This window comes from Blennius ocellaris (assembly GCF_963422515.1).
Source record: "Blennius ocellaris genome assembly, chromosome: 22".
Taxonomy (NCBI): Eukaryota; Metazoa; Chordata; class Actinopteri; order Blenniiformes; family Blenniidae; genus Blennius; species Blennius ocellaris.
In genome coordinates, this window is record NC_137671.1 from 17,720,436 (window position 1) to 17,744,606 (window position 24,171).

The window sequence follows — 24,171 nt, forward strand, 5'->3', positions numbered from 1 at the left end:
ACAAGTCCCTCCCTCCTGCGCTGTGTTAAGGCCTTCCCATGCTCTCTGCAGGCTGTGCCCACATGATTGTATTCATACATATAGAATTAGTGCTGTCAAAAATGTGTTTATTTGAAACATTTAATTTGTTCAAATCTTTTAACGTAATTAATGGAGTTTTGTTTACTTCTGGTTTTTGTTTTTTTTTAACTCCCTTACCGGAGTGGCATCTCTGGGCGCAGCACCGTGACTCCAGAGCAGCATAGTACCCAGTGGAATAATGTTAAGGCAGAAAATTTGACTTTAAAACGTTACCTGACAGCTTTCTGAGAAATTGAAAGTCATTCGTTTTACTTTGTAAAGCTGAATTTAACAACCACAGAAGTAATTCTGCTGCTGAACAGCAGGTAAAGGTTTACAACTTTGTTTCTAGAAACATATAAATTCTTAAAGTGGTGAACCTGCAGTGTAACAAAACCCAGACTTATGCTGGATGTCTATTAATGAATTTGTATATGTTTTTATTATTTGGCTGATCTTTGAGAGAAAGAGATTCAGAGTTGCAATGAATTGAATATAGTAGGTGTATGAATGACCAACAGTCAATATTGTTGTCAGAAACCGAGGGCCCCAAAATGTAATTTTGCTTGGGGCCCCACGGAGGCCTGGGCCGGCCCTGCTTGTGCGTAACGCAACGATCCCGAAAATATCTCCACTTGTACTGCCTGGCGTTCCCCACCTTTCCTAAAGTAGTTTAGGTTTCACTTCAGGAGTTCTGAGCCTCTGGGTCTTTATTTGCTTTTAATTTATGATTGTTCAGACGGAGCTCTGACGTATGCAGTCGGCAGCGCACAGGTTGTGCAGTCACAAAATGTGGGCAGCCCGCGTTCGTCCAAATTTTCTAAATATATACATGTATGGTTGAACCACAATGGGGCTGCAGTGGACCCTGCGCAAAGGGGCGGATGACTATTTTGACATCACTGCGCAAACGTGCACCGCGGAGAGCATGTGAAGACCCCCTCCTGAAGGCCACACCCCCTCCTGAAGGCCACACCCCCTCCCGAAGGCCACACCTTCTGCTTAAGACACGCTGCTGCTCTGCCTTTGCCGGTCATATCCAGTATATGGATGTTTGCTCATGCTCAGTCAGTTCCCCAATATGGAAATCATCGATGTTAAAAGCAGAGCGCTACGCTGTCTTTGGACGTAGCCGTGCTATGCTAATTGCTATACGTACGTTCATTGTGCATTAGTGAATTGATTCAGTGCTGCTATGCTCTCTCACTAGTTGGCAGGTCTACAGGCAGAATGACACCACGAGAGACGATTAAGACATTTTCACAGCTTTCTTTTGAGGAAAAACAGCAGCTTTTAAAAGATGGGAGCCCAAAACTTGAGCTACCAGACCTTCAGCAAAGGAAAGTTCAGAAAATTGTTCGTACTTCCATGTCAATTTGTCGTGCAGACGAGCTGCGGGAGACACACACTTGTACAGGAGAGGTTTCAGCACCACAGACGCTCTACAGGAGAGGTTTCAGCACCACAGACGCTCTACAGGAGAGGTTTCAGCACCACAGACGCTCTACGGGAGAGGTTTCAGCACCACAGACGCTCTACGGGAGTGGTTTCAGCACCACAGACGCTCTACGGGAGAGGTTTCAGCACCACAGACGCTCTACAGGAGAGGTTTCAGCACCACAGACGCTCTACGGGAGAGGTTTCAGCACCACAGACGCTCTACGGGAGAGGTTTCAGCACCACAGACGCTCTACAGGAGAGGTTTCAGCACCACAGACACTCTACAGGAGTGGTTTCAGCACCACAGACGCTTGTACAGGAGTGGTTTCAGCACCACAGACGCTTGTACAGGAGTGGTTTCAGCACCACAGACGCTCTACGGGAGAGGTTTCAGCACCACAGACGTTCTACGGGAGAGGTTTCAGCACCACAGACGCTCTACGGGAGAGGTTTCAGCACCACAGACGTTCTACGGGAGAGGTTTCAGCACCACAGACGCTCTACGGGAGAGGTTTCAGCACCACAGACGCTCTACGGGAGTGGTTTCAGCACCACAGACACTCTACGGGAGAGGTTTCAGCACCACAGACGCTCTACGGGAGAGGTTTCAGCACCACAGACGCTCTACGGGAGAGGTTTCAGCACCACAGACACTCTACAGGAGAGGTTTCAGCACCACAGACACTCTACGGGAGAGGTTTCAGCACCACAGACGCTCTACGGGAGAGGTTTCAGCACCACAGACGCTCTACAGGAGAGGTTTCAGCACCACAGACACTCTACAGGAGTGGTTTCAGCACCACAGACGCTTGTACAGGAGTGGTTTCAGCACCACAGACGCTTGTACAGGAGAGGTTTCAGCACCACAGACGCTCTACAGGAGTGGTTTCAGCACCACAGACGCTCTACAGGAGTGGTTTCAGCACCACAGACGCTTGTACAGGAGTGGTTTCAGCACCACAGACGCTCTACGGGAGAGGTTTCAGCACCACAGACGTTCTACGGGAGAGGTTTCAGCACCACAGACGCTCTACGGGAGAGGTTTCAGCACCACAGACGTTCTACGGGAGAGGTTTCAGCACCACAGACGCTCTACGGGAGAGGTTTCAGCACCACAGACGCTCTACGGGAGTGGTTTCAGCACCACAGACACTCTACGGGAGAGGTTTCAGCACCACAGACGCTCTACGGGAGAGGTTTCAGCACCACAGACGCTCTACGGGAGAGGTTTCAGCACCACAGACACTCTACAGGAGAGGTTTCAGCACCACAGACACTCTACGGGAGAGGTTTCAGCACCACAGACGCTCTACAGGAGAGGTTTCAGCACCACAGACACTCTACAGGAGTGGTTTCAGCACCACAGACGCTTGTACAGGAGTGGTTTCAGCACCACAGACGCTTGTACAGGAGAGGTTTCAGCACCACAGACGCTCTACAGGAGTGGTTTCAGCACCACAGACGCTCTACAGGAGTGGTTTCAGCACCACAGACGCTTGTACAGGAGTGGTTTCAGCACCACAGACGCTCTACGGGAGAGGTTTCAGCACCACAGACGTTCTACGGGAGAGGTTTCAGCACCACAGACGCTCTACGGGAGAGGTTTCAGCACCACAGACGTTCTACGGGAGATGTTTCAGCACCACAGACGCTCTACGGGAGAGGTTTCAGCACCACAGACGCTCTACGGGAGTGGTTTCAGCACCACAGACACTCTACGGGAGAGGTTTCAGCACCACAGACGCTCTACGGGAGAGGTTTCAGCACCACAGACACTCTACGGGAGAGGTTTCAGCACCACAGACGCTCTACGGGAGAGGTTTCAGCACCACAGACACTCTACGGGAGAGGTTTCAGCACCACAGACGCTCTACGGGAGAGGTTTCAGCACCACAGACGCTCTACGGGAGAGGTTTCAGCACCACAGACGCTCTACAGGAGAGGTTTCAGCACCACAGACGCTTGTACAGGAGTGGTTTCAGCACCACAGACGCTCTACGGGAGTGGTTTCAGCACCACAGACGCTCTACGGGAGAGGTTTCAGCACCACAGACACTTGTACAGGAGAGGTTTCAGCACCACAGACACTTGTACAGGAGAGGTTTCAGCACCACAGACACTTGTACAGGAGAGGTTTCAGCACCACAGACACTTGTACAGGAGAGGTTTCAGCACCACAGACACTTGTACAGGAGAGGTTTCAGCACCACAGACACTTGTACAGGAGAGGTTTCAGCACCACAGACACTTGTACAGGAGAGGTTTCAGCACCACAGACACTTGTACAGGAGAGGTTTCAGCACCACAGACGCTCTACGGGAGAGGTTTCAGCACCACAGACACTCTACGGGAGAGGTTTCAGCACCACAGACGCTCTACGGGAGAGGTTTCAGCACCACAGACGCTCTACGGGAGTGGTTTCAGCACCACAGACGCTCTACGGGAGAGGTTTCAGCACCACAGGCGCTCTACGGGAGTGGTTTCAGCACCACAGACGCTCTACGGGAGTGGTTTCAGCACCACAGACGCTCTACGGGAGAGGTTTCAGCACCACAGACACTCTACAGGAGAGGTTTCAGCACCACAGACACTCTACAGGAGAGGTTTCAGCACCACAGACAGCTCTGCCGTCAGAGTTGTTTTTCTCGTATTTTCTCCGTGTTTCTGTATTTCCAACATCAACAAAGGATGTGCTGCAACGTCATGAAATATATCTGGTTGGGAGAGTCTGGAGACTGATATTGAATAATTGTTTAAGTTTCTTTAATGATGTTTTACAATTTTGTTACATTAACACTTGCCAGCCGAAATATACTGTCGCGTCACGGAGCTCATCGCTGCAATGCATTATGGGAGTTGGGTTAGCGGTGTTTCAAATGTCTTTATTTGGGGTTATATTAGGCTTGTTTGTGTTGGTGAGGATTTGTGAATTGCCGTTGTTATGAAGGGCAACGTTCGTTCTCATTTATTAATCCACCACACGATTTAAGGATTACTAAAACAATCCTAAGCTGCAGCCCTCGATGAATCACATCAAAACCAAAAGTTCTGCTCCGGAAAATGAATCATGTCTTATGGATCAGAGAATGGCTGAACGGTTTTGACCAATCAGAATGCCTGTTTTATTTCACTGGGTCAGCCATGTTTCACACAGCTTGCTGGATTCAAGACTGTTGGCAATATTTTCTGAAGAAATATGACGTTCTCAACACGACCAAGAACGATCAGTGCTGACGCTCACAAAGACGTCGCTGGTCATGGCTACAACGAAAAGTCCCAGTTTTAAAAGTGGGGAAAAGATTGGCAAGATCAGAGAGACACCTGGACGGTTTGCCAAGGAATGCAATGTGCCTGGGAAAGCATTCTATTCACTAACAATCCATCAGCATGGATCCTATGCAGCATTATTAGATCATGTATTTAAAGTGAGGAAACATTGAGGAAGCATGGCGCTTCATCTGAGTAATGATTCTATGCAGATATCAGAACGCAAACACAGAAGACTATTCCAAGTCATCTTGTACAAAATATAGCTAAAATAAGAAATTGCATAAAGACCTTCAGCTTCATGTGGGCCTGTGGCCCCCCCAAGACCCCCACAACTTTTAGCTGAACTATGTGTTTGCTGGCGCCATCTATCCCACCTAATCAGACCTCCAGAACGCTGAGCGGGGTTCAGGACAAGCCAAACCTGGTGTTTTGTGGCCACCGGAGGTCCTCCTGATGGGACCGTTGCGATGAGAAGTCCTATGTCGGTGGAGGTGTGCACGTTTGAGGAAGATCTTGTGCATGTGCAGGCTGGTGGAGGAGGTGAAGCAGAAGTGTGCTGGCGTCCAGCTGCAGAGCGAAGACGTGTACATGGCCACCACCTTCCAGGACTTCATCCAGATGTTTGTACGGAAACTGCGAGGAGAAGACCAGGAGGAGGAGCTCATTATCGACTACGTGAGTATGGGACCTGTTTTGTTTATTCAGGTCAAAATAGACCCATTTTGAATTAAGTGACATGCATACATTACAGTACATAAGAGTTCACTGGCTTGTTTGTTTGTTCTTTATGTAGGCAACCAAAGACGTAAACAACATGACTGTGAAAATGCCGTACCAGTGTTTCATCAACGGCCAGTTTGAGGACGCGGAAAACGGAAAGTCCTATGACACGATCAACCCCACTGATGCATCGGTGAGTGACCGTGACGACGGAATCGATACGATTTTTACGATTTCGGTTATTTATCTGATCGATTCAAATTTGGAAACAACAAAGACCTGCAGTATTGACCGAAGAGGATGTCCTTGTGTTGCCGCTGCAGGTGGGTTGACATTCCCTCCGGAGTGGCTCTACATGTGACATTCATTCAAAGTGGTCGTTGCTCTGTGTGAAAATGTTTCTGCGTGTTGTTCCTATTTCTTCCCTTGGGTCCTGCGTTTCCTGCTGGCTACACTGGTGAATGATGTCACTGCCCACATTATCTACAGTTAGGGCCACATGCACTGCTCCAAAACATAAAGGGAACAGTAAAATAACACATCCTAGATCTGAATGAATGAAATATTCCTATTCAATACTTTGTTCTTTACATAGTTGATTGTGCCGACAACAAAATCACACAAAAATTATCATTGGAAATCAAAGTTATTAACCCTTGGAGGTCTGGATTTGGAGTCACACTCAGAATTAAAGTGGAAAAACACACTGCTGATCCAACTGTGACATAATGTCCTTACAACCAGTCAGAATGAGGCTCAGTAGTGGGCGTGGCCTCCACCTGTAGGACCTCCCGACAACACCTGGGCTCCTGATGAGGTGGGGAGGGTCTCCTGAGGGGTCTCCTCCCAGACCTGGACTAAAGCATCTGCCAACTCCTGGACAGTCTGTGTTGCAGCGGGGCCTTGGTGGATGGAGAGTCATGATGGCCCAGATGTGCTCAACTGGATCCAGGTCTGGGGGACGGGGGGGGCGGTCCAGAGCATCAACGCCTTCATCTTGCAGGGACTGCTGACACTCCAGCCACATGAGGTCTAGCAGGGTCTCATTAGGAGGAACCCAGGGCCAACCGCACCAGCATCTGGTCTCACCAGGGGTCTAAGATCTCATCTCAGTACCTCATGGCAGTCAGCGTTCCTCTGGTGAGCACATGGAGGCTGTGGCCCCCAGAGAAATGACCCCCCCCCCCACCATTACTGACCCACTGCCAAACCGCTCATGCTGGAGGATGTTGCTGCAGCAGAACATTATCCACGGTACTGGAGGATGTTCCTGCAGCAGAACGTTCTCCATGATGATGGAGGATGTTCCTGCAGCAGAACGTTCTCCATGATGATGGAGGATGTTCCTGCAGCAGAACGTTCTCCATGATGATGGAGGATGTTCCTGCAGCAGAACGTTCTCCACGATGATGGAGGATGTTGCTGCAGCAGAACATTCTCCACAATGATGGAGGATGTTCCTGCAGCAGAACGTTCTCCACAGCGTCTCCAGACTCTGTCTCGTCTGTCACATGTGCTCAGTGAGAACCTTCTCATCAGTGAAGAACTCAGGGCTCCAATGGCCAATCTGCCAATATTGCTGTTCTCTGGCAAATGCCAATGGCCCTGCAGGGTGTTGGGCTGTAAGAACAGCTCCCCCTGGTGGATGAGGTTCCTCATAGCACCCTGGTGAAGTGTGTTTCTGACAGTTTGAGCAGAAACATCACATTAGTGTCCTGCTGGAGGTCATTCTGCAGCTCTTGCAGCTCCTCCTGGTCCTTCTTGCACAAAGGAGGAGGTAGCAGTCCTGCTGCTGGCTTGTTGCCCTCCTACCCCCCCTCCATGTCTCCTGGTGTCCTGGCCTGTCTCCTGGTATGTCCTCCATGTCTCCTGGTGTCCTGGCCTGTCTCCTGGTATGTCCTCCATGTCTCCTGGTGTCCTGGCCTGTCTCCTGGTATGTCCTCCACGTCTCCTGGTGTCCTGGCCTGTCTCCTGGTATGTCCTCCATGTCTCCTGGTGTCCTGGCCTGTCTCCTGGTATGTCCTCCATGTCTCCTGGTGTCCTGGCCTGTCTCCTGGTATGTCCTCCATGTCTCCTGATGTCCTGGCCTGTCTCCTGGTATGTCCTCCATGCCTCCTGGTATGTCCTGGCCTGTCTCCTGGTATGTCCTCCATGCTCTGGACACTGTTCAGGGAGACACAGCAAACCTTCTTGCCACAGCTCATTGATGTTCCATCTTGGATGAGCTGCACAACCTGAGCAGCTTGTGTTGGTTGTCGACACGCCTCCTGCTGCACTACAGTGAAGCACCGCCAGCATTCATCATGGTCTCCTGCTGCACTACAGTGAAGCACCGCCAGCATTCATCATGGTCTCCTGCTGCACTACAGTGAAGCACCGCCAGCATTCATCATGGTCTCCTGCTGCACTACAGTGAAGCACCGCCAGCATTCATCATGGTCTCCTGCTGCACTACAGTGAAGCACTGCCAGCATTCATCATGGTCTCATGCTGCACTACAGTGAAGCACCGCCAGCATTCATCATGGTCTCATGCTGCACTACAGTGAAGCACCGCCAGCATTCATCATGGTCTCCTGCTGCACTACAGTGAAGCACCGCCAGCATTCATCATGGTCTCCTGCTGCACTACAGTGAAGCACCGCCAGCATTCATCATGGTCTCCTGCTGCACTACAGTGAAGCACTGCCAGCATTCATCATGGTCTCATGCTGCACTACAGTGAAGCACCGCCAGCATTCATCATGGTCTCATGCTGCACTACAGTGAAGCACCGCCAGCATTCATCATGGTCTCCTGCTGCACTACAGTGAAGCACCGCCAGCATTCATCATGGTCTCCTGCTGCACTACAGTGAAGCACCGCCAGCATTCATCATGGTCTCCTGCTGCACTACAGTGAAGCACCGCCAGCATTCATCATGGTCTCCTGCTGCACTACAGTGAAGCACCGCCAGCATTCATCATGGTCTCCTGCTGCACTACAGTGAAGCACCGCCAGCATTCATCATGGTCTCCTGCTGCACTACAGTGAAGCACCGCCAGCATTCATCATGGTCTCCTGCTGCACTACAATGAAGCACCACCAGCATTCATCATGGTCTCATGCTGCACTACAATGAAGCACCACCAGCATTCATCATGGTCTCATGCTGCACTACAGTGAAGCACCGCCAGCATTCATCATGGTCTCCTGCTGCACTACAGTGAAGCACCACCAGCGTTCACAAATGACCAACACATCATCCAGAGAGCAGAGGAAGTGAGAAGAGGTCTGAGGAACCCCCTGCAGAACCTCCTTTATTGGGGTCTTGCTAATTGCCTATAATTTCCACCTGTGGTCTTTTCCATTTGCACAGCAGGTGAAACTGATGGTCAGTCAGTGTTGCTTCCTAACTGACACTTTGGTTTCACACACGTGTGATTGACTTGGAGTTGTTTAAGTGTTCCATTTATTTTTTTGGAGCAGTGTATAATTGGACATGGATAGAATAATTTTCTTTTTACTTTAATGAAACTTATTCCAATTCTAGTTGTATACTCAGCTTTCATTTTTGGGTATCTACATTCAGATTGAATGAAGGGTCTCAGAGTTTGAGCTCCGTACCATGTGCTACCCTGTTTTAAAAGGGACTAAAACTAATTGGACAGTTGACTCAAGAGCCATTGCATGGGCAGGTGTGGGTAATTCCTTCATTATGTCATTACCAAAGAAACGTAGAAAAGGCCTGGAGTTGATTGCAGGTGTGTTGCTTGCATTTGGAAGATTTTGCTCTGAAGACAACATGCGGTCAAAGGAGCTCCATGTCGGTGAAGCAAGCCATCCTTAAGCTACAAAATCAGAAAAGACCCATCCATGGAAGTGCTTCAATTTTAGGAGTGGCAAAATCTACAATTTGGTACAGAAAGAAAGAAAGCAGTGGTGAACTGGACGTCCACAGAAGACAATAGTGATGGATGACGGCAGAATCAGTTCAGAGTCAACCAGGTTGAAAACACTCTCCAGGAGGTAGGCGTGTTCAAGTCCACCAGAAAAAGAAGACTTCGTGAGAGTAAATACAGAGGGTTGACTGCACGGTGCAAAGACACTCATAAGCCTCAAGAATAGAAACGCTCGATTAGAAAAAGCATCTAAAAAAAGCCAGCACAGGTCTGGAACAACGTTCTTTGGACAGATGAAACTAAGATCAACCTGTACCAAAGTGATGGCAAGAAAAAAGTATGGAGGAGGTACAGCTCATGATCCAAAGCACCCCACATGGTCTATAAAACATGGCGGAGGCAGTGTGATGGCTGCTAGTGGCACTGGGTCGCTGGTGCTTATTCATGATATGGTAAAGGACGGAACCAGTCGGATGAATTCTGAAATGTTCAGGGACAGGCTGTTCAAATCCAGCACAATCAGGGTGGCGTTTCATAATACAGATGGATAATGACCTCAAACATACAGCCAAAGTAACCCAGGACTTTATTAAAGCAAAGACGTCGAATATTCTTGAATGGCCAAATCAGTCACCTGATCGCAGCCCAGTTGAAGAGGAGTTTAACCTGTTAAAGACTAAACCTCAGAAAGAACGGCCCACAAACAAACGGCAAGTGAAAGCCGCTGCAGTAAAGGCCAGGCAGAGCGTTAAAGAGGAGGAAAGCCAGCGTCTGGTGACGTCCATGAGTTCAAGACTTCAGGCAGTCATTGGCAACAAAGGGTTTTCAACCAAGTATTAGAAAAGAACATTTTATCTTCAGTTATTTAGTTTGTCCAATTACTTTTGAGCGCCTGGAAAAAAAGGGTTTGTGTTTAAAAAAAATACTTTAGTTCCTGAGATTTTTATGGAATCTTTTTGTTCAACTCACTGAATTAAAGCTGAAAGTCTGCACTTCAACTGCCTCTGAATTGTTTAATTTAAAGTACTCTCCAGAACCAACATTTGAAAAAATGTCTGTCCAAATATTTGTGGACCGACCTGTAAGTTCTGCAACATTCGCACCCGCTGGAATCAATGAGGGAATCATTTGCAAAATTGACAAACCATTCTAATGAAATAAATCACTAGGAACGGGTTCTCGACAAGAACCAGTTTTGGATTCCTCTTCCTAAACACGACCGTCCAGAGACTCATTGGACCACATGTGACCCTCCCGTGTTCATTAGGTGATCTGTAAGGTGTCCTTCGCCTCAGTGGGGGATGTGGATCGGGCCGTGGCGGCGGCCAAAGAGGCGTTCGATAACGGCCCCTGGGGTCGGATGAACCCCAGAGACAGAGGAAGCCTGCTGTACAGGTCAGTAGCTCCGCCTACAGGAGCCAGGGAGAACTGCAGGATCCCTCCCTGATCTCTGCATGATTCCCCGTCTCTCCTGTCTCCAGGCTCGCTGATCTAATGGAGGAACACCAGGAGGAGCTGGCCACCATCGAGTCCATGGACTCGGGAGCCGTGTACACGCTGGCCCTCAAAACCCACGTGGGGATGTCCATTCAGACCTTCCGCTACTTTGCTGGCTGGTGTGACAAGATCCAGGTGTGGTTTGTTTTAATCATCCTTTTCCACCATAAAGAACCAGGTTCTAGTTCACGGCCGGTTCTTAAATGAGCTCCGCCAAAGAACCGGTCACTTTTCCATCGTTAATGGAGCCAAGTGAGAGCTACGTCATTGCATTACTCCAAAATGTGATCCGCTGATGGTGTTCATACAGAAACGAGAATACAGACTGTATTCATGGTCTGGTCCGGGTCTCTGCATCTAGTCTGGCCTGAACCTCGGATTCAGACCAAAGAGACAGAAAACATTGAGTCTCCTTGTCGCTCTATTGGTGTTTTTTCACGTCCATCTTGTTTTAGTCTGGAGCCCCTAGTGGCCAGAGAGAAGGAAAAAACCTGTGAATGAGCTTGGGGCTTATTTTTCAACATTTGGGCATTACATAGTAAATTTCTGCTCCTTTCACTTTATTTCTGGACGTGTCTGAATCAAAAGCGTCAACATCAGGAGGAATGGAGGTGTAGAATGATAGAACGCAGTTCTAAAGCCGTTTCCATGACAACCTCCGTAAACACGCTGATTAAAGTTCTCTTTAACATGAAGCCATTAAAAGACTCATTTTATCGCAAAAAAAATCCAACTTTCACTTACAGTAGTATATAGTTTTGTTTTTTAGTTGCTGATGAACCAAAAGTATCACTTCATTATAAAGAAGTTCTGTGGGTTAGAAAACGATATTGGGGCTTCTCATAGTGGAGGACAACCAGGGTTGGGTGGTAACGGATTTCATGTAATCATTACGCGTTGCGTAATTAGGATACTTTTTTTATTTTTTTTTTATTGTAATCCGTTAAAATATAAATAAAAAATGTGTAACCTCGCTACAGGTATATTGATAAAATTGGGATTACTGAGCAGGATTACAATAGAAAATCAGATAATAAACTAGAACTGCAGTGTCACATGATCCGTCCTCTGGCATTGCGACACTTCCTGACTCTTTCAGGCTGACACTGAGGCGTTGCCATGGATACTGCAGCCTGCTGCTCTCATCACTATGTTTTAAAGTGGGAGGAGCCTCTTCACCTCTCTGTACAAAGCTAATGACGCCTCCAGCAGTGAAAGTGTTGTGAACGTCTCACCTGAAGAAACATCTGGTAGATAAAACCTGCTGACTTTACTGAAACACACCTGGTCAACTAGTTTTATTAGCTCATAACCTGCCAGTAACCTGCCAATACCAACTAGTTTTATTAGCTCATAACCTGTCAATAACCTGCCAATACCAACTAGTTTTATTAGCTCATAACCTGCCAGTAACCTGCCAATACCAACTAGTTTTATTAGCTCATAACCTGCCAGTAACCTGCCAATACCAACTAGTTTTATTAGCTCATAACCTGCCATTACCAACTAGTTTTATTAGCTCATAACCTGCTGGTAACCTGCCAATACCAACTAGTTTTATTAGCTCATAACCTGTCAGTGACCTGCCAATACCAACTAGTTTTATTAGCTCCTAACCTGCCAATACCAACTAGTTTTATTAGCTCATAACCTGCCAGTAACCTGCCAATACCAACTAGTTTTATTAGCTCATAACCTGCTAGTACCCTGCCAATACCAACTAGTTTTATTAGCTCCTAACCTGTCAGTAACCTGCCAATACCAACTAGTTTTATTAGCTCATAACCTGTCAGTAACCTGCCAATACCAACTAGTTTTATTAGCTCATAACCTGCCAGTAACCTGCCAATACCAACTAGTTTTATTAGCTCTTAACCTGCCAGTAACCTGCCAATACCAACTAGTTTTATTAGCTCATAACCTGTCAGTAACCTGCCAATACCAACTAGTTTTATTAGCTCATAACCTGCCAGTAACCTGCCAATACCAACTAGTTTTATTAGCTCATAACCTGCCAGTAACCTGCCAATACCAACTAGTTTTATTAGCTCATAACCTGCCATTACCAACTAGTTTTATTAGCTCATAACCTGCTGGTAACCTGCCAATACCAACTAGTTTTATTAGCTCATAACCTGCCAGTAACCTGCCAATACCAACTAGTTTTATTAGCTCATTACCTGCCAGTAACCTGCCAATACCAACTAGTTTTATTAGCTCATAACCTGCCAGTAACCTGCCAATACCAACTAGTTTTATTAGCTCCTAACCTGCCAGTAACCTGCCAATACCAACTAGTTTTATTTGCTCATAACCTGCCAGTAACCTGCTAATACCAACTAGTTTTATTAGCTCATAACCTGCGAGTAACCTGCCAATACCAACTAGTTTTATTAGCTCCTAACCTGTCAGTAACCTGCCAATACCAACTAGTTTTATTAGCTCCTAACCTGCCAGTAACCTGCCAATACCAACTAGTTTTATTTGCTCATAACCTGCCAGTAACCTGCTAATACCAACTAGTTTTATTAGCTCATAACCTGCCAGTAACCTGCCAATACCAACTAGTTTTATTAGCTCCTAACCTGTCAGTAACCTGCCAATACCAACTAGTTTTATTAGCTCATAACCTGTCAGTAACCTGCCAATACCAACTAGTTTTATTAGCTCCTAACCTGTCAGTAACCTGCCAATACCAACTAGTTTTATTAGCTCCTAACCTGTCAGTAACCTGCCAATACCAACTAGTTTTATTAGCTCATAACCTGCCAGTAACCTGCTAATACCAACTAGTTTTATTAGCTCCTAACCTGTCAGTAACCTGCCAATACCAACTAGTTTTATTAGCTCATAACCTGCCAGTAACCTGCTAATACCAACTAGTTTTATTAGCTCCTAACCTGTCAGTAACCTGCCAATACCAACTAGTTTTATTAGCTCATAACCTGTCAGTAACCTGCCAATACCAACTAGTTTTATTAGCTCCTAACCTGTCAGTAACCTGCCAATACCAACTAGTTTTATTAGCTCCTAACCTGTCAGTAACCTGCCAATACCAACTAGTTTTATTAGCTCATAACCTGCCAGTAACCTGCCAATACCAACTAGTTTTATTTGCTCATAACCTGCCAGTAACCTGCTAATACCAACTAGTTTTATTAGCTCATAACCTGCCAGTAACCTGCCAATACCAACTAGTTTTATTAGCTCCTAACCTGTCAGTAACCTGCCAATACCAACTAGTTTTATTAGCTCCTAACCTGTCAGTAACCTGCCAATACCAACTAGTTTTATTAGCTCATAATCTGCCAGTAACCTGCCAATACCAACTAGTTTTATTAGCTCATAACCTGCTGGTAACCTGCCAATACCAACTAGTTTTATTAGCTCATTACCTGCCAGTAACCTGCCAATACCAACTAGTTTTATTAGCTCCTAACCTGCCAGTAACCTGCCAATACCAACTAGTTTTATTAGCTCATAACCTGTCAGTGACCTGCCAATACCAACTAGTTTTATTAGCTCATAACCTGCCAGTAACCTGCCAATACCAACTAGTTTTATTAGCTCATAACCTGCCAGTAACCTGCCAATACCAACTAGTTTTATTAGCTCATAACCTGCTAGTGCCCTGCCAATACCAACTAGTTTTATTAGCTCATAACCTGCCAGTAACCTGCCAATACCAACTAGTTTTATTAGCTCATAACCTGCCAGTAACCTGCCAATACCAACTAGTTTTATTAGCTCATAACCTGCCAGTAACCTGCCAATACCAACTAGTTTTATTAGCTCATAACCTGTCAATAACCTGCCAATACCAACTAGTTTTATTAGCTCATAACCTGCCAGTAACCTGCCATTACCAACTAGTTTTATTAGCTCATAACCTGCCAGTAACCTGCCAATACCAACTAGTTTTATTAGCTCATAACCTGTCAATAACCTGCCAATACCAACTAGTTTTATTAGCTCATTACCTGCCAGTAACCTGCCAATACCAACTAGTTTTATTAGCTCATAACCTGCCAGTAACCTGCCAATACCAACTAGTTTTATTAGCTCCTAACCTGCCAGTAACCTGCCAATACCAACTAGTTTTATTTGCTCATAACCTGCCAGTAACCTGCTAATACCAACTAGTTTTATTAGCTCATAACCTGCCAGTAACCTGCCAATACCAACTAGTTTTATTAGCTCCTAACCTGTCAGTAACCTGCCAATACCAACTAGTTTTATTAGCTCATAACCTGTCAGTAACCTGCCAATACCAACTAGTTTTATTAGCTCCTAACCTGTCAGTAACCTGCCAATACCAACTAGTTTTATTAGCTCATAACCTGCCAGTAACCTGCCAATACCAACTAGTTTTATTAGCTCATAACCTGCCATTACCAACTAGTTTTATTAGCTCATAACCTGCTGGTAACCTGCCAATACCAACTAGTTTTATTAGCTCATTACCTGCCAGTAACCTGCCAATACCAACTAGTTTTATTAGCTCCTAACCTGTCAGTAACCTGCCAATACCAACTAGTTTTATTAGCTCCTAACCTGCCAGTAACCTGCCAATACCAACTAGTTTTATTTGCTCATAACCTGCCAGTAACCTGCTAATACCAACTAGTTTTATTAGCTCATAACCTGCCAATACCAACTAGTTTTATTAGCTCATAACCTGCCAGTAACCTGCCAATACCAACTAGTTTTATTAGCTCCTAACCTGCCAGTAACCTGCCAATACCAACTAGTTTTATTTGCTCATAACCTGCCAGTAACCTGCTAATACCAACTAGTTTTATTAGCTCATAACCTGCCAGTAACCTGCCAATACCAACTAGTTTTATTAGCTCCTAACCTGTCAGTAACCTGCCAATACCAACTAGTTTTATTAGCTCATAACCTGTCAGTAACCTGCCAATACCAACTAGTTTTATTTGCTCATAACCTGCCAGTAACCTGCTAATACCAACTAGTTTTATTAGCTCATAACCTGCCAGTAACCTGCCAATACCAACTAGTTTTATTAGCTCCTAACCTGTCAGTAACCTGCCAATGCCAACTAGTTTTATTAGCTCCTAACCTGCCAGTAACCTGCCAATACCAACTAGTTTTATTTGCTCATAACCTGCCAGTAACCTGCTAATACAAACTAGTTTTATTAGCTCCTAACCTGCCAGTAACCTGCCAATACCAACTAGTTTTATTTGCTCATAACCTGCCAGTAACCTGCCAATACCAACTAGTTTTATTAGCTCCTAACCTGTCAGTAACCTGCCAATACCAACTAGTTTTATTAGCTCATAACCTGTCAGTAACCTGCCAATACCAACTAGTTTTATTAGCTCCTAACCTGTCAGTAACCTGCCAATACCAACTAGTTTTATTAGCTCATAACCTGTCAGTAACCTGCCAATACCAACTAGTTTTATTAGCTCCTAACCTGTCAGTAACCTGCCAATACCAACTAGTTTTATTAGCTCATAACCTGTCAGTAACCTGCCAATACCAACTAGTTTTATTAGCTCATAACCTGCCAGTAACCTGCCAATACCAACTAGTTTTATTAGCTCCTAACCTGCCAATACCAACTAGTTTTATTAGCTCCTAACCTGCCAATACCAACTAGTTTTATTAGCTCCTAACCTGTCAGTAACCTGCCAATACCAACTAGTTTTATTAGCTCATAACCTGTCAGTAACCTGCCAATACCAACTAGTTTTATTAGCTCCTAACCTGTCAGTAACCTGCCAATACCAACTAGTTTTATTAGCTCCTAACCTGTCAGTGACCTGCCAATACCAACTAGTTTTATTAGCTCCTAACCTGTCAGTAACCTGCCAATACCAACTAGTTTTATTAGCTCATAACCTGCCAGTAACCTGCCAATACCAACTAGTTTTATTAGCTCCTAACCTGTCAGTAACCTGCCAATACCAACTAGTTTTATTAGCTCATAACCTGCCAGTAACCTGCCAATACCAACTAGTTTTATTTGCTCACAACCTGCCAGTAACCTGCTAATACCAACTAGTTTTATTAGCTCATAACCTGCCATTACCAACTAGTTTTATTAGCTCATAACCTGCTGGTAACCTGCCAATACCAACTAGTTTTATTAGCTCATTACCTGCCAGTAACCTGCCAATACCAACTAGTTTTATTAGCTCATAACCTGCCAGTAACCTGCCAATACCAACTAGTTTTATTAGCTCCTAACCTGCCAGTAACCTGCCAATACCAACTAGTTTTATTTGCTCATAACCTGCCAGTAACCTGCTAATACCAACTAGTTTTATTAGCTCATAACCTGCCAGTAACCTGCCAATACCAACTAGTTTTATTAGCTCCTAACCTGTCAGTAACCTGCCAATACCAACTAGTTTTATTAGCTCATAACCTGTCAGTAACCTGCCAATACCAACTAGTTTTATTAGCTCCTAACCTGTCAGTAACCTGCCAATACCAACTAGTTTTATTAGCTCATAACCTGCCAGTAACCTGCCAATACCAACTAGTTTTATTAGCTCATAACCTGCCATTACCAACTAGTTTTATTAGCTCATAACCTGCTGGTAACCTGCCAATACCAACTAGTTTTATTAGCTCATAACCTGCCAGTAACCTGCCAATACCAACTAGTTTTATTAGCTCCTAACCTGTCAGTAACCTGCCAATACCAACTAGTTTTATTAGCTCATAACCTGCCAGTAACCTGCCAATACCAACTAATTTTATTAGCTCATAACCTGCCAGTAACCTGCCAATACCAACTAATTTTATTAGCTCATTACCTGCCAGTAACCTGCCAATACCAACTAGTTTTATTAGCTCATAACCTGTCAGTGACCTGCCAATACCAACTAGTTTTATTAGCTCATAACCTGCCAGTAACCTGCCAATACCAACTAGTTTTATTAGCTCATAACCTGCCAGTAACCTGCCAATACCAACTAGTTTTATTAGCTCATAACCTGCTAGTACCCTGCCAATACCAACTAGTTTTATTAGCTCATAACCTGCCAGTAACCTGCCAATACCAACTAGTTTTATTAGCTCATAACCTGCCAGTAACCTGCCAATACCAACTAGTTTTATTAGCTCATAACCTGCCATTACCAACTAGTTTTATTAGCTCATAACCTGCCGGTAACCTGCCAATACCAACTAGTTTTATTAGCTCATTACCTGCCAGTAACCTGCCAATACCAACTAGTTTTATTAGCTCATAACCTGCCAGTAACCTGCCACTACCAACTAGTTTTATTAGCTCCTAACCTGCCAGTAACCTGCCAATACCAACTAGTTTCATTAGCTCATAACCTGTCAGTAACCTGCCAATACCAACTAGTTTTATTAGCTCATAACCTGTCAGTAACCTGCCAATACCAACTAGTTTTATTAGCTCCTAACCTGTCAGTAACCTGCCAATACCAACTAGTTTTATTAGCTCATAACCTGCCAGTAACCTGCCAATACCAACTAGTTTTATTAGCTCCTAACCTGCCAGTAACCTGCCAATACCAACTAGTTTTATTAGCTCCTAACCTGTCAGTAACCTGCCAATACCAACTAGTTTTATTAGCTCATAACCTGCCAGTAACCTGCCAATACCAACTAGTTTTATTAGCTCATAACCTGCCAGTAACCTGCCAATACCAACTAGTTTTATTAGCTCATAACCTGTCAGTAACCTGCCAATACCAACTAGTTTTATTAGCTCCTAACCTGTCAGTAACCTGCCAATACCAACTAGTTTTATTAGCTCATAACCTGCCAGTAACCTGCCAATACCAACTAGTTTTATTAGCTCATAACCTGCCATTACCAACTAGTTTTATTAGCTCATAACCTGCCAGTAACCTGCCAATACCAACTAGTTTTATTAGCTCATTACCTGCCAGTAACCTGCCAATACCAACTAGTTTTATTAGCTCATAACCTGCCAGTAACCTGCCAATACCAACTAGTTTTATTAGCTCCTAACCTGCCAGTAACCTGCCAATACGAACTAGTTTTATTAGCTCATAACCTGCCAGTAACCTGCCAATACCAACTAGTTTTATTTGCTCATAACCTGCCAGTAACCTGCCAATACCAACTAGTTTTATTAGCTCATAACCTGCCAGTAACCTGCCAATACCAACTAGTTTTATTAGCTCCTAACCTGTCAGTAACCTGCCAATACCAACTAGTTTTATTAGCTCATAACCTGTCAGTAACCTGCCAATACCAACTAGTTTTATTAGCTCCTAACCTGTCAGTAACCTGCCAATACCAACTAGTTTTATTAGCTCCTAACCTGCCAGTAACCTGCCAATACCAACTAGTTTTATTTGCTCATAACCTGCCAGTAACCTGCTAATACCAACTAGTTTTATTTGCTCATAACCTGCCAGTAACCTGCTAATACCAACTAGTTTTATTAGCTCATAACCTGCCAGTAACCTGCCAATACCAACTAGTTTTATTAGCTCCTAACCTGTCAGTAACCTGCCAATACCAACTAGTTTTATTAGCTCATAACCTGTCAGTAACCTGCCAATACCAACTAGTTTTATTAGCTCCTAACCTGTCAGTAACCTGCCAATACCAACTAGTTTTATTAGCTCATAACCTGCCAGTAACCTGCCAATACCAACTAGTTTTATTAGCTCCTAACTTGTCAGTAACCTGCTAATACCAACTAGTTTTATTAGCTCATAACCTGCCAGTAACCTGCCAATACCAACTAGTTTTATTAGCTCCTAACCTGTCAGTAACCTGCCAATACCAACTAGTTTTATTAGCTCATAACCTGTCAGTAACCTGCCAATACCAACTAGTTTTATTAGCTCCTAACCTGTCAGTAACCTGCCAATACCAACTAGTTTTATTAGCTCCTAACCTGCCAGTAACCTGCCAATACCAACTAGTTTTATTTGCTCATAACCTGCCAGTAACCTGCTAATACCAACTAGTTTTATTAGCTCATAACCTGCCAATACCAACTAGTTTTATTAGCTCATAACCTGTCAGTAACCTGCCAATACCAACTAGTTTTATTAGCTCCTAACCTGTCAGTAACCTGCCAATACCAACTAGTTTTATTAGCTCATAACCTGTCAGTAACCTGCCAATACCAACTAGTTTTATTAGCTCATAACCTGTCAGTAACCTGCCAATACCAACTAGTTTTATTAGCTCCTAACCTGTCAGTAACCTGCCAATACCAACTAGTTTTATTAGCTCATAACCTGTCAGTAACCTGCCAATACCAACTAGTTTTATTAGCTCCTAACCTGTCAGTAACCTGCCAATACCAACTAGTTTTATTAGCTCATAACCTGTCAGTAACCTGCCAATACCAACTAGTTTTATTAGCTCCTAACCTGTCAGTAACCTGCCAATACCAACTAGTTTTATTAGCTCATAACCTGCCAGTAACCTGCCAATACCAACTAGTTTTATTAGCTCCTAACCTGTCAGTAACCTGCTAATACCAACTAGTTTTATTAGCTCATAACCTGCCAGTAACCTGCCAATACCAACTAGTTTTATTAGCTCATAACCTGCCAGTAACCTGCCAATACCAACTAGTTTTATTAGCTCCTAACCTGTCAGTAACCTGCCAATACCAACTAGTTTTATTAGCTCATAACCTGTCAGTAACCTGCCAATACCAACTAGTTTTATTAGCTCCTAACCTGCCAGTAACCTGCCAATACCAACTAGTTTTATTTGCTCATAACCTGCCAGTAACCTGCAATACCAACTAGTTTTATTAGCTCATAACCTGCCAGTAACCTGCCAATACCAACTTAGTTTTATTAGCTCATAACCTGCCAGTAACCTGCCAATACCAACTAGTTTTATTAGCTCCTAACCTGTCAGTAACCTGCCAATACCAACTAGTTTTATTAGCTCATAACCTGTCAGTAACTGCCAATACCAACTAGTTTTATTAGCTCCTAACCTGTCAGTAACCTGCCAATACCAACTAGTTTTATTAGCTCCTAACCTGCCAGTAACCTGCCAATACCAACTAGTTTTATTTGCTCATAACCTGCCAGTAACCTGCCAATACCAACTAGTTTTATTTGCTCATAACCTGTCAGTAACCTGCCAATACCAACTAGTTTTATTAGCTCATAACCTGTCAGTAACCTGCCAATACCAACTAGTTTTATTAGCTCATAACCTGCCAGTAACCTGCCAATACCAACTAGTTTTATTAGCTCATAACCTGCCAGTAACCTGCCAATACCAACTAGTTTTATTAGCTCATAACCTGCCAGTAACCTGCCAATACCAACTAGTTTTATTAGCTCCTAACCTGTCAGTAACCTGCCAATACCAACTAGTTTTATTAGCTCATAACCTGTCAGTAACCTGCCAATACCAACTAGTTTTATTAGCTCCTAACCTGTCAGTAACCTGCCAATACCAACTAGTTTTATTAGCTCATAACCTGCCAGTAACCTGCCAATACCAACTAGTTTTATTAGCTCCTAACCTGTCAGTAACCTGCTAATACCAACTAGTTTTATTAGCTCATAACCTGCCAGTAACCTGCCAATACCAACTAGTTTTATTAGCTCATAACCTGCCAGTAACCTGCCAATACCAACTAGTTTTATTAGCTCCTAACCTGTCAGTAACCTGCCAATACCAACTAGTTTTATTAGCTCATAACCTGTCAGTAACCTGCCAATACCAACTAGTTTTATTAGCTCCTAACCTGCCAGTAACCTGCCAATACCAACTAGTTTTATTTGCTCATAACCTGTCAGTAACCTGCAATACCAACTAGTTTATTAGCTCCTAACCTGTCAGTAACCTGCCATACCAACTAGTTTTATTAGCTCATAACTGTCAGTAACCTGCCAATACCAACTAGTTTTATTAGCTCCTAACCTGTCAGTAACCTGCCAATACCAACTAGTTTTATTAGCTCATAACCTGCCAGTAACCTGCCAATACCAACTAGTTTTATTAGCTCCTAACCTGTCAGTAACCTGCCAATACCAACTAGTTTTATTAGCTCATAACCTGTCAGTAACCTGCCAATACCAACTAGTTTTATTAGCTCCTAACCTGTCAGTAACCTGCCAATACCAACTAGTTTTATTAGCTCCTAACCTGCCAGTAACCTGCCAATACAACTAGTTTTATTTGCTCATAACCTGCCAGTAACCTGCTAATACCAACTAGTTTTCTATTAGCTCAACCTTAACCTGCCAATACCAACTAGTTTTATTAGCTCATAACCTGTCAGTAACCTGCCAATACCAACTAGTTTTATTAGCTCCTAACCTGTCAGTAACCTGCCAATACCAACTAGTTTATTAGCTCATAACCTGCAGTAACCTGCCAATACCAACTAGTTTTATTAGCTCATAACCTGTCAGTAACCTGCCAATACCAACTAGTTTTATTAGCTCCTAACCTGTCAGTAACCTGCCAATACCAACTAGTTTTATTAGCTCATAACCTGTCAGTAACCTGCCAATACCAACTAGTTTTATTAGCTCCTAACCTGTCAGTAACCTGCCAATACCAACTAGTTTTATTAGCTCATAACCTGTCAGTAACCTGCAATACAACTAGTTTTATTAGCTCATAACCTGTCAGTAACCTGCCAATACCAACTAGTTTTATTAGCTCCATAACCTGCCAGTAACCTGCCAATACCAACTAGTTTTATTAGCTCATACCTGCCAGTAACCTGCCAATACCAACTAGTTTTATTAGCTCCTAACTGCCAGTAACCTGCTAATACCAACTAGTTTTATTAGCTCATAACCTGCCAGTAACCTGCAATACCAACTAGTTTTATTAGCTCATAACCCTGCCAGTAACCTGCCAATACCAACTAGTTTTATTAGCTCCCTAACCTGTCAGTAACCTGCCAATACCAACTAGTTTTATTAGCTCATAACCTGTCAGTAACCTGCCAATACCAACTAGTTTTATTAGCTCCTAACCTGCCAGTAACCTGCCAATACAACTAGTTTTTGATTTGCTCTATACACTGCAGTAACCTGCAATACCAACTAGTTTTATTAGCTCATAACCTGCCAGTAACCTGCCAATACAACTAGTTTTATTAGCTCATAACCTGCCAGTAACCTGCCAATACCAACTAGTTTTATTAGCTCCTAACCTGTCAGTAACCTGCCAATACCAACTAGTTTTATTAGCTCATAACCTGTCAGTAACCTGCCAATACCAACTAGTTTTATTAGCTCCTAACCTGTCAGTAACCTGCCAATACCAACTAGTTTTATTAGCTCCTAACCTGCCAGTAACCTGCCAATACAACTAGTTTTATTTGCTCATAACCTGTCAGTAACCTGCCAATACCAACTAGTTTTATTTGCTCATAACCTGTCAGTAACCTGCCAATACCAACTAGTTTATTAGCTCATAACCTGCCAGTAACCTGCCAATACCAACTAGTTTTATTAGCTCATAACCTGCCAGTAACCTGCCAATACCAAACTAGTTTTATTAGCTCAAAACCTGCAGTAACCTGCCAATACCAACTAGTTTTATTAGCTCCTAACCTGTCAGTAACCTGCCAATACCAACTAGTTTTATTAGCTCATAACCTGTCAGTAACCTGCCAATACCAACTAGTTTTATTAGCTCCTAACCTGTCAGTAACCTGCCAATACCACTAGTTTTATTAGCTCATAACCTGCAGTAACCTGCCAATACCAACTAGTTTTATAGCTCCTAACCTGTCAGTAACCTGCTAATACCAACTAGTTTTATTAGCTCATAACCTGCAGTAACCTGCAATACCAACTAGTTTTATTAGCTCATAACCTGCCAGTAACCTGCCAATACCAACTAGTTTTATTAGCTCCTAACCTGTCAGTAACCTGCCAATACCACACCTAGTTTTATTAGTCATAACCTGTCAGTAACCTGCCAATACAACTAGTTTTATTAGCTCCTAACCTGCCAGTACCTGCCAATACCAACTAGTTTTATTTGCTCATAACCTGCCAGAACCTGCAATACCAAACTAGTTTTATTAGCTCCTAACCTGTCAGTAACCTGCCAATACCAACTAGTTTTATTAGCTCATAACCTGCAGTAACCTGCCAATACCAACTAGTTTTATTAGCTCCTAACTTGTCAGTAACCTGCTAATACCAACTAGTTTTATTAGCTCATAACTGCCAGTAACCTGCCAATACCAACTAGTTTTATTAGCTCCTAACCTGTCAGTACCTGCCAATACCCAACTAGTTTTATTAGCTCATAACCTGTCAGTAACCTGCCAATAGCCAACTAGTTTTATTAGCTCCTAA

General features: G+C 44.0%; 1 protein-coding gene across 1 annotated transcript in view; it reads left to right on the forward strand.

Annotated features, from left to right (window-relative positions):
- Positions 1–24,171, forward strand: part of aldh1l2 (aldehyde dehydrogenase 1 family, member L2) — a 54,251-nt gene that overhangs the window by 21,826 nt on the left and 8,254 nt on the right. The window contains exons 10-13 of the mRNA XM_080518659.1: positions 5,298–5,445; positions 5,564–5,683; positions 10,638–10,765; positions 10,852–11,002. Of these exons, the coding sequence (XP_080374785.1) occupies positions 5,298–5,445; positions 5,564–5,683; positions 10,638–10,765; positions 10,852–11,002 (547 nt within the window). The remainder of the gene's footprint in view (positions 1–5,297; positions 5,446–5,563; positions 5,684–10,637; positions 10,766–10,851; positions 11,003–24,171) is intronic.